This window comes from Rhagoletis zephyria, unplaced genomic scaffold (genome assembly GCF_001687245.7).
Source record: "Rhagoletis zephyria isolate East Lansing unplaced genomic scaffold, Rhagoletis_zephyria_1.1 Rzeph_scaffold_01648, whole genome shotgun sequence".
NCBI lineage: Eukaryota > Metazoa > Arthropoda > Insecta > Diptera > Tephritidae > Rhagoletis > Rhagoletis zephyria.
In genome coordinates, this window is record NW_016158732.1 from 1 (window position 1) to 10207 (window position 10207).

At 35.5% G+C, this 10207-nt stretch overlaps 2 protein-coding genes across 5 annotated transcripts in view; one reads left to right on the forward strand and one right to left on the reverse strand.

Annotated features, from left to right (window-relative positions):
* Nucleotides 1-1146: 1146 nt before the first annotated feature.
* LOC108364720 (inhibitor of growth protein 1) lies at nucleotides 1147-3938 on the reverse strand. Its single transcript, XM_017618511.1, has 4 exons — nucleotides 3413-3938; nucleotides 2949-3311; nucleotides 2345-2886; nucleotides 1147-2274 (listed from the first exon to the last, which is right to left on the reverse strand). The coding sequence occupies exons 1-4, from the start codon at nucleotides 3549-3551 to the stop codon at nucleotides 2068-2070; spliced, it is 1251 nt and encodes a 416-aa protein (XP_017474000.1). The 5' UTR covers nucleotides 3552-3938; the 3' UTR covers nucleotides 1147-2067.
* A 95-nt stretch (nucleotides 3939-4033) lies between these two features.
* Nucleotides 4034-10207, forward strand: part of LOC108364721 (microtubule-associated protein Jupiter-like) — an 81549-nt gene continuing 75375 nt past the window's right edge. Inside the window, exon 1 of one of the 4 annotated variants that reach the window (XM_017618513.1) lies at nucleotides 4034-4411. In XM_017618513.1, the coding sequence (XP_017474002.1) occupies nucleotides 4356-4411 (56 nt within the window). In that variant the 5' untranslated portion in view covers nucleotides 4034-4355. The remainder of the gene's footprint in view (nucleotides 4412-10207) is intronic. The other 3 variants (XM_017618515.1, XM_017618514.1, XM_017618516.1) reach the window with 3 other exon arrangements.

Consider the following 10207-nt stretch of genomic DNA (forward strand, 5'->3'; position numbering starts at 1 on the left):
AATTTTCTTAAAGCAGTTCGCAGTTCTTAAGAAATTTACTACGCTTTCTCTACGGTTTTCTAAAGTTTTTTTGTGAAAAAAGAGCGCAAGGCAACCCAGGTTTGCAACGGAAATATATGCCCGTTCCATTATTTCTTGAGGAAAGAGTTAGGCAACAGGCTGTGAGGTATCAAAAANGTGAGGTATCAAAAATGTCAAAATTCCTTGGACACACTCGCGAAATAATGGCAATTTTTTCTTGACCGTTTTCTTGAGAGCTGCATACAGGTCTTAAATATCAAAAATTAATGCATTAATCTTTTTCATTTACATTAAAATGCTATGCGTTAAAAAAGTTAATGCATTTTTCACAACTCTGGTACATACATACATATAGAAGCGTTTAATTTCATTTAAATAAATGGCGTGTCGTCCATTTCCGCTGTGGCGTATGTAGTGCACATTTTTAACTTCTTCTGGCGAGGCGACACCTATCTCTAGAGTTTTTCTAATTGTGTGTCTTTGATATGATACCTACGACGAGGATGATATCTAGACTAGGTTTGGCATAAATACCTTTGCTATATTTATAGTATGGTGGTCTGGACATACAACATACAGAGTGGCTGCCAAATTGTGGACAAATGACGTTTACGACAAATTTTACTAAAGAAAATCCTTCATAAACTCAAACATAATTAACATTAAACATTAAAAATTTAATAATTTAAGAATTTTGTGAACTAGTAACATTTTCAGATACTTTGGAGAAATCTATATTCGCGTTTTTGAAAAATTGCATTCCAAACTTCAATCGCGATTTTCCGCAACCTGCCCAAATCAACATACGACAATCTTTTACCCAGGCGACGATATGTATGTATATATATTTTGATCCACGCTTTAGTAGGCGCCGCTTTAGAGAAAACCAATGCCCGTTTCACCAAGGTGTATTAAACAAGGTTTGATTGACACCTCAGGTAGGCTCTCTTTTAAGGTACTATTATGCCAAAAATATAAACAATCGATTCAAAATTCACACAAAATTTTTTCAATTTGACTTTATAGGATGGTGCAATGTCAAATTCAATCACACTTTGTTGAATACATTTTGGTTTCACTCATGAAAACTAAAATTTCTTCGAAATGTAAGAAAAAATATGTATGATTTTAAGAAACTTCAGATTTATTTCAAAACAAAATCAACGTCAAAATGTATGTTCTAAATAAAGTACAAACTCAGACAGGTTCAGCAATTCAATTTCGAGTGAATTTCAACCACATTCAATTTGAATTCAAAGTGACTTTGGTTGAAAATCACTCGGAAGTGAATTGCAGAACCTGCCTGACTATAATTAAGGTCTTATTTTCATATGTTTAAGTAAAAGGGAAAGCTCATTAAAGGAGGAGTTTTTATGCCAGTATCTGACGCATTGCTTAGACATACATGGGTATATGTATATCCTATTAGTATATTGTTTAAATTAAAATAATAAAATCCATTTACCAAAGTAAAATTGAAAGTTTTCCATGTTACAAGTTTACAAGATATTCCTCAATATTTTCTTTTGTGTAATTTTACATTTTCTATGTATAAAATATGTATTTACTGCTTTTACGTACTAGGTCTTTAAATTATTCTAATACAATGTACATTATAAACAAAAAAAAGAGGAAACTAAACAATAAATATCAAGCAATATGAGAGCCGTAATCACATTTTGCGTGTTGTTGATATGACATGAGAAAGTAACGAATCATGTGCAGGCGACCAAACTCTTTTTCGAATTTCAAATAAGGTAAACAATTGTAGCATAATAGGAAATTAAAATAAAAAACCAACAAATTAAAATATTCAATATAACAAAAAAAAAAAGCAATATTAATTGCATATATACATTGAATACAATTGATATCAATGCCTGCACGAGACAAAATGAATATTGTAACTAATGCAAAAGCTTTTTTCGTTGTTATTATGCAATTGTTTGTATATTGCCATCAAGCGCTTTTGGTGTTTACGGTTCTCTCAGGCCTAACGTTTCACTATTCTTCTAATTTACTGTTGGGGTGACACTTGTGGCATGTTTAGGTTTTTTCCTCTTTTTCTTTGTTATACCGTTCCAGCTCTTTGAGGAATTGAGCTTTTGGTTTCATCACATTTGGACGATCACCTCGGCAATTCGGGCAGAACCACTTTCCTTTCGGCTTCAGAACCAGTGAAACGCACGAAAAGTGGAACCACTCGATTGGACACAGGTCGTTATCGCAGAGTATCATTTCGCCAAAAGATATCTATAAATAAAAAGTATATATGTTTAAAGAGTCTGTGAAAGTATTTAATTTCAAAGTTGTTTGTACACACCTGATTGCACACGCAGTATGTGGGTTCATCCGGATCGATGGGATCCGGAGGTGGTGTTTCTTCGCGTACACTCGCCTGTGCTGATGATTGACCGCCGCGTGTCTTTCTTTTCTTTTTCTTGCCAGAATTGTTACCACTACTACCAGCACCTGCACCAGATGTATTTCCGCCGCCTGCGCCGCCACTGCCACCACTGTTTTGATGCTGAGTATTGTGCTTTTTCTGTGCCGCACCACCACCTACTGACTTTTGTACGGATGAACGTTCATTACCCGCACCTCCACTGTTACTACCGCCGCCTCCTTCATTAGCGGAGTTTGATTCATTTCCTCCATACTCCATATTGCTATTATTGGCTGCTGCACTTTCATTCCGTCTTCGTGAGCGTTTGCTGGCTGAACGTTGATTTTCCACACCTGTTAAAGCAGGAGTACCTACGGTGTTCGTGCCATTGGCAGTAGCGCTGCCTATCGTGCCATTACTTGCATGGCTAGATCGTTCAGAATTTGGAGTTGAGCCTCCACCGCCACCAGATGAACCGCCTAAAATAAAACTTCGTTTAGTAAAAAGAGCAGTCTAATCATACAAGAAGACAATTAGCTACCATTTGCACAATAAGTGTTGTTTTCACGAGTTGGACTAGCTGTCCGCGCTTGTTTTGCTGGTGTAGCTCCGCCGATATCATCGGCCTGCTGTAGTTGGTCTATTCGACTTTGTTGTTGTTGAATTTCTTCTTTAATGTCGAGGTTCTTCTGATCTGTATCAAGTTGCCGTGTTTTATGGTCGATTAACTCTTGCAATAAGTTCACTATTTGCATTTTTTCATCACCAAGTTCCTGTGCTTGAATGAGGCTTTGCTGCATACGCGCTATAGCACGAGCACGTCTTGTACAATTCGCATCGCTGCTGTTATTATTTTGCAGTGAACGCCACAAATCATAGTAGTGATCAACATCACGAAGCAGACCTAGAAGTTTTTAAAATAAATAAGAAAATTTCGCAATCAGATATGTGGGGGCGCCGTCATTGCACAAAAGGTTAGGTTCGCTTAGCCACTAGATTACTTACTCCTGTACTGAACATCTATATCACGTATGCGTGACAAATGCCGCTGCACATCGTCTGGAAGATTCTCCACGGAGTCTATGTAATTATCGACATACGTTGCCGAGTAGAGTAGTGCTTCAGTCGAAACGGGATTCAACATTTTCCTCTTGTGATTCTGCAGCTTTCAGGAACCACATTAACAAAACTTGTTTTGCGAACTTTCTTTGACGCCTTAGTCGCAAAACAGCATACGCTAATTTTTCAGTTCACTGTACTGGCAATGTTTAGTTAATTTTATTATATTTTGACAATATTTTAAGGAAAATCTCCAAACTTTTCCTATTTGTAGATGTTTAATGAATCTGTGTGGCGTATTTTTGTGGAATCTATCAGTGGTCCTCTTTCGTCGACTGTACTAATGTGGATTTTATTATGTGAATTGTAATAGAATTAAAAAAGTACCACAGCAGAGTTGCATGACCAAAAACACTTAAATTCCTCAATGTGGAAGCGAAAATCTCTCCAAAATTGGTCACTCAAGAAGAAATCGATATTATATACAAGTCGAATTTGCCGATTAAAAAATCGTTCTTGCTTTTCGGTAATCGTGCTTCGCTAGTCTTTTCGCCGGTTATTTGATTTCATTCACTTTGCGTCTTTTGTACCATCCGGTCATTCGTCTGCTATCGTTCATTCGTCATTTCGCTTTTATCCAGTTTATATTACTAATTTGGTTGCATTGCATTTTGTAGTACCGCTACATTGTAAAGTATTTTGTAGTGTGCAAATTGTGCTTCAAAAAAGTTGTATACTTATAAAAAAGTGTGCTAACCTAAAAAGTGTTGAAAAGGTACCCAAGCGGTTAACTACAAAATTTGATTTGTGAACGTGCGCGCATCTTTCGTACGGTGTAACCGCATCGCGATAACATTTTTAATTCTACATTACTGAAAAACCAAGCAAAATGATTAGTAACAGCAACTTTGCCGGCATCACTGACAACAGCAAGCCCTCTAGCAAGTAAGTAAAATAATTTAGTAAGCAATTATCACAAACTACAAATATTCTTAGATACAGATGTTTTTATGTTTTCTGTACATGTTGCAAGGATCGACATTTTTGTTAAGTGTTTGTTTGTATGAGTGTATGATCTTGCACTTTGCAGCAATTTTTTGACAGTCATGTTTAGCACTGCTCTTTTACATCCTTTTTCCACCACATTTGGCATTTGGCAACGCATGTGCGCCAGCAAAAGGGAATCGTGGTGCGCTGTTTCCTTTTTGTTGTGAAGGGCGATCGAGTGCGATGGATTAGGAAGCGAAATACGAATAAATAAAGGATAGGGCAAAAATAATAAAATAAAAAGAATCCCTGTTGGAAATTGCTTTGTTCTTAAAGACAGGGTCGTGCGGACACAGAAGNGCTGTTTCCTTTTTGTTGTGAAGGGCGATCGAGTGCGATGGATTAGGAAGCGAAATACGAATAAATAAAGGATAGGGCAAAAATAATAAAATAAAACGAATCCCTGTTGGAAATTGCTTTGTTCTTAAAGACAGGGTCGTGCGGACACAGAAGATTATTGGCTGAGATTTACAATAATGGACAATTTCCTATTTCATTCAAAGTTTAGCGAATTTTTTAATGACATTCGCAAAGCGGGGGTACTGTTTATGAATTTAGGCAACGATTTTGGGTTGCTGTGCCCAAGCGCGTCAATCAAATCAAAAAACTTTTACACACACTTGTAGACAACAGTTCACGCTTTATTATAAAAATTTAATTTACTAAATCTGTGCACTAATTTAACAATAATGTCGGTTGGAAATATGGTATTTGTTGCAAATTTTTGTTATAAATTTGTATATACATTTTTATATACAAGATATTTTTATAAAACACCCAGTAACCAAAATAGCCATCACTGGGGCGGCAGCCCCAGGTTTACCACACAGAAAGGAAATTCTAGTTACCTCATCCTTTCCCAAGGTTACATCAGTGGGGCGGTAGCCCCATTTATGTCACACAGAAAGGAGAATTCTACGTAGGCCGTCTACGCAGAAAGGTGTTCTCTGCAAAAGGTGTTCAGCCGCCCTTCTTCAGTTTGGTGGGCCACGCCCCCTCCCCTCCGCCCCACCCCTAAATCGTTGTACAAATAGCTAAAGATTTCCCAAAAATTTTGCTTCTTCACTGTTTCCGTTTTCAGTTTGTTTTTCGACATTTTCCACCATTGATCCAAAAAAATTTAATAGATATAGCTACAAATGTAGCTTTAAAATTATAAAGTTTTCATTTCAACAACCAAGGCAAGGCCGCTAATATTACTCACCATTTATTTATTTATTGAAACTGTCTTTTTTTGTATCATGAATAACTACGATAAAACAGGATACGAGAAGTGTAAGAAACAGGGAATTTTTCAATTTGAGCAAAAAATGGTGTAAAGACCGTTGTAAAAAGGTCAATAAATTTCTTATAAAATATTTAGATTTTTGCTGGGTAAGCAGGGCGCGCAGTGATTAAGTTTTTATTTAAAGGAAATGAAGTACTCATCTATTTTTAAAAATGCATTTTCTTCTGTAAATAAATATTTATGCATGTAAATATCAAAAACTACTGTTTTCCCAGAAGAGCGCGCCGCATTTCTGATCGCAAATTCGAATATATCTATATATCGCACACTGTCTTCAAAAGAGTCACAACTCAAAATAATACGTTGTCTTAGCACATGATAATCATATGGGCAAGGGCGACTTTACCATAGGTTTTTTTTAACAAATGATAACAAAAATACGCTCCAGCTTTTGCTGAAAGGTAAATAACAGCTGTGCGTGCATTTGTAGCGCATAATCTCAAAAATGCTAAATTTTGAGTTGTGACTCTTTTGAAAACGGTGTGCGATATGTATACTTACATATGTATAGTGTGTAGAGTTATGTTTCTATTAATAGCAGTGCCAGTAGCTGTACGCTTTCAAATTTACAGAAATTTCTTTTCCCAAGGTTTGACTAAAAGTTGACTAAAATTTGAATTCAAATTGATATCAAAGCTTTTCTCAAGTGGAGAACTCAGATTACTTTCCATACAAAAAAATGTGCCGTTTTGTTAGAGAATGGGTTGGAGAGCTTGGGGTACACATAAAAATCAACATTGGACCTTGGAATTTTTACGGGATTTCCACTTGATCTCCAAGCCAAATGCTTATTGGGCTTGCACAATGTCCTGAACAGTCCTAATACATAAAATATATCGAGGGCTTATATTCAATACTCTCTATCTGCAATTTTTACAAAAACTACTCTCTGATGTTAGAACCCATCTGGGACTTACCTGTTCTTACTGATGTTAATTCTGACTTTGCAAATGAATAGTAAATTCTCCTGTTAAGCGCTATACAAGGTCATCATTAATATCACCGATGACAGTTAAGTCATAAAAGTCCACTTAAGACTTAACTGTCATCGGTGATATTATTGATGACCTTATTTAGCGCTTGACAGAAGAATTTACTATTAAATTGCAAAGTCAGAATTCACCTCAGTTATGACAGGTAAGTCCCAGATGGGTTCTAACATCACAAAGCAGATAGAGTGTATTGAATATAAGCCCTCGATACATGAAAGAGAATAACTCGCCAAAAATGTTTGCCGATAAGTGGCGCAAGACATGAAATATTTGTGGAATCCATATTTAGGGTCCGATTTGGTTCACGTTTTGAAAACTTGTTTTTAAAAATATTTTTCAATTTAGTCTACCATTTTCGTTTTTACTGCTATTTTTTGTGAACAAATTTTTTTTTGCCTACTTGTAAACTTTTTAATTTTATTTAATTTCTGCTCTAATTATATAATTATTTGAATTATAATTTTGTATTCAGTTTATTTTGGACAAAGTCCTGTCTTCCCACTTAAGAGAACACATTTAGTCTGTTCCAATAGCAGTCCGGTTTACAGGATTTAGTCAGAACTTGCAGGAAGTCGTTCCTATTGACATAAAACCTGTAAGTGGGAACACATTTGAGAGAGTAACTGAGCAACTGTTCCTAGTCAGAAGTTACAGGATTTAGTCCGAAGTTTTTTTTCCTGTAAGTTCATGAAAAGTGTCAAACGATCAGCTGATTTGCATGTGCAAGCAAAAACCAAACAGCGGTGAAAGCAAAGTACCTTATATTTGTAAAAAAATGGAAGTAAACAACGAAATGTTTGAATATGTATAGATTCTAATAATTATTTAGTAATATTTCAGCTAAATCAGTGTTGTACAAATGACATGTAAAAAATATTTTTCAATTTAGTCTACCATTTTCGTTTTTACTGCTATTTTTTGTGAACAAAATTTTTTGCCTACTTGTAAACTTTCTAATTTTATTTAATTTCTGCTCTAATTATATATTATTTGAATTATAATTTTGTATTCAGTTTATTTTGGACAAGTCCTTCTTCCCACTTAAGGAACACACTGCTATTGATATGAACCAGAACTGTATGCACTCACATCGGTCTACTAACCGGACAATTACGCCAATGACACAACTCCCCAAACTAGATTTATGCTTACAACACAAAAACTATGCAATTTAGTAGTACATATTTATATATGGTGTATTATCTATATATATAGCGTGTTCTGCTGTGGTCCACTTATTAATTGTTTTTCTCAGCGCTTTTACATTGTATGTATGTATGTATGTATGTTTAGAGAGTGAAGCGATAAAACGACTAACAAGCCGCTGATATTATTGTTTAAATGTCCCTTGTTTGTTATCATTTCGTGCGTTCTTTATTATTGATGAATATTCTTGGATATGTACAATGAGTATGTATGTACACTAAAGTGGCCCAAAAATGTATGTGAAAAGATAAGGTGCGGATTTTCAATGCCGCCACACCCTACGATTGTTCTATATCGAAAAATCAAAGCGCTCAAAGTTTTCCATGTATTTTATGTGGGGGAAAAACAGAAAAACAACTTTTCGCAGAAATAGTGTAGAATTCTTGAAAATCAATATTTCTCGGTACAAATTTAAAAAAAGTGTGCTGGGGGGTATCGGAAAGGTCCTCAAACATTTTCGGGCGCAACTTTCGAAAATTCTGAAAATCTTTCCTAAAAACATTACATGAAATTAGCAAAGGATAACCTAAAGATGCATATATGTACATATTTCGGACTTCCAACTAATATTTGTTAATTTTCTTAACCCGTTAATATCCGGATTTACCAATATCGAACATCCGGATTATCCGTGTATTAGTAAAATCCGTATTGAGCTCTTGCTTTGGGATATTAGTTGCGTTTGTTTACTCATTTCCAGTAAAATCCAGTAAAAGCTTTTACGAATTTTCATGTTTTGGCGTTTTCGTACGCAAAAATTTGCAAAGTAGGGGAAATTGAGAGAGCGAAAATTGACAGTTGAAGTTGCAAGTTTTTACTGGATTTTACTGGATAAATTTTTACTTGTAAGAATTTGCCAGTACGAAAAACAGCTGATCGCATGTTGCTGGATGAAATTTAAACTAATAAGGAAACTGTTTGTGCGTTTTTATTGTAGAAATTCACAAAATAAACCTATTTAAATACAAAATATATTGTTTTATTAGGAATTTGCTGCGAATAAACAACCAATTTATCAGCTGTTCATGAAACTTGCAAATTATTACTGGAAAAGCGTTCACGTACTTTTTTTTGCAATTTTTTTCTATGAGAGCGAATTCTTAGAAATAAAGTTACTGGAGAGTTACTGGCAAGTTACTGGATAATTTGTAAAAAAACACAACTATTGCATAAACATTAAAAATTAATTTGAAAGCCATGTGAATTTTACTTAGTGATATCGATATCGAGATCCACGGGACCCGCGGTACAAATTGAAAAACGTCAGTATGGGCGGGTTTGGGACCTGAAAATTAAATCCCGGGATGGTCGGGATTGGGTTTGTATATTTAGCCCCGCGCCCATCTCTAATCGCTACATATTTAACAGATGCCCGTTGATAAGCGTTTGAATTTACATAAAATTTTGAATTTGTAGAAATCAACTGCCAAAGTCAAATACCACCATAGATATGTACATACATATATATGCTAATGCAGGCGTGATTCATTTGCTCCCAATGCTTGAGTGCTCCAGCCTACCACAAAATTGACGCGAGTGTGACGTTTGCTCTAGCCATAGTTGTTGCTGTTAGCAACATTCTCAATGCTTATCGCCATGTGAGCTACTTTTGTGCTGAATGTGCATGCATATGACTGTATACATAGACGTATGTACTATGTAGGCTCCTACTCCCTAATACTTTCGCCTTCCGTAATGTGTATGTACATATGTATGTGCGTACGTCTTGACCACCTCCACCTGTCCTCGCTCCCTCGCTCCAAAATGCTGTTGCTACTTTTCGCGCATACTTATATACATACATATGTACATACATACATATGTACATACATATATATGTATGTGTGTAACTCACTGCCAGCGTATGCTCCAATTCAAATTAACGATCGTTGGCGGCTTGGCAATCGGCTATCGAACGCTAGTGGGTGTTAGCGTAATTGTTGTAATTGCGTTGCCAACCCACGGAGTAGTACATTTTCTGTTGCTTATAATTTGCTATTTTTTCGACGTGCATTTTTTTGTTTGGGTTTTTGAATTTTGAGATTTTGTGGGTTTATTTATTTTTTTCTAAGATTCTTTTGTGCTCATAAATAACGTGAAAAATCGTGGCATAAAATAAAATTGCGTCGTAGATTTTTTATGCATCGCTCCTTTGCAAACATATTTTATAAATTATATATACATAAGTAAGGTAAAAAAAGCCTCACG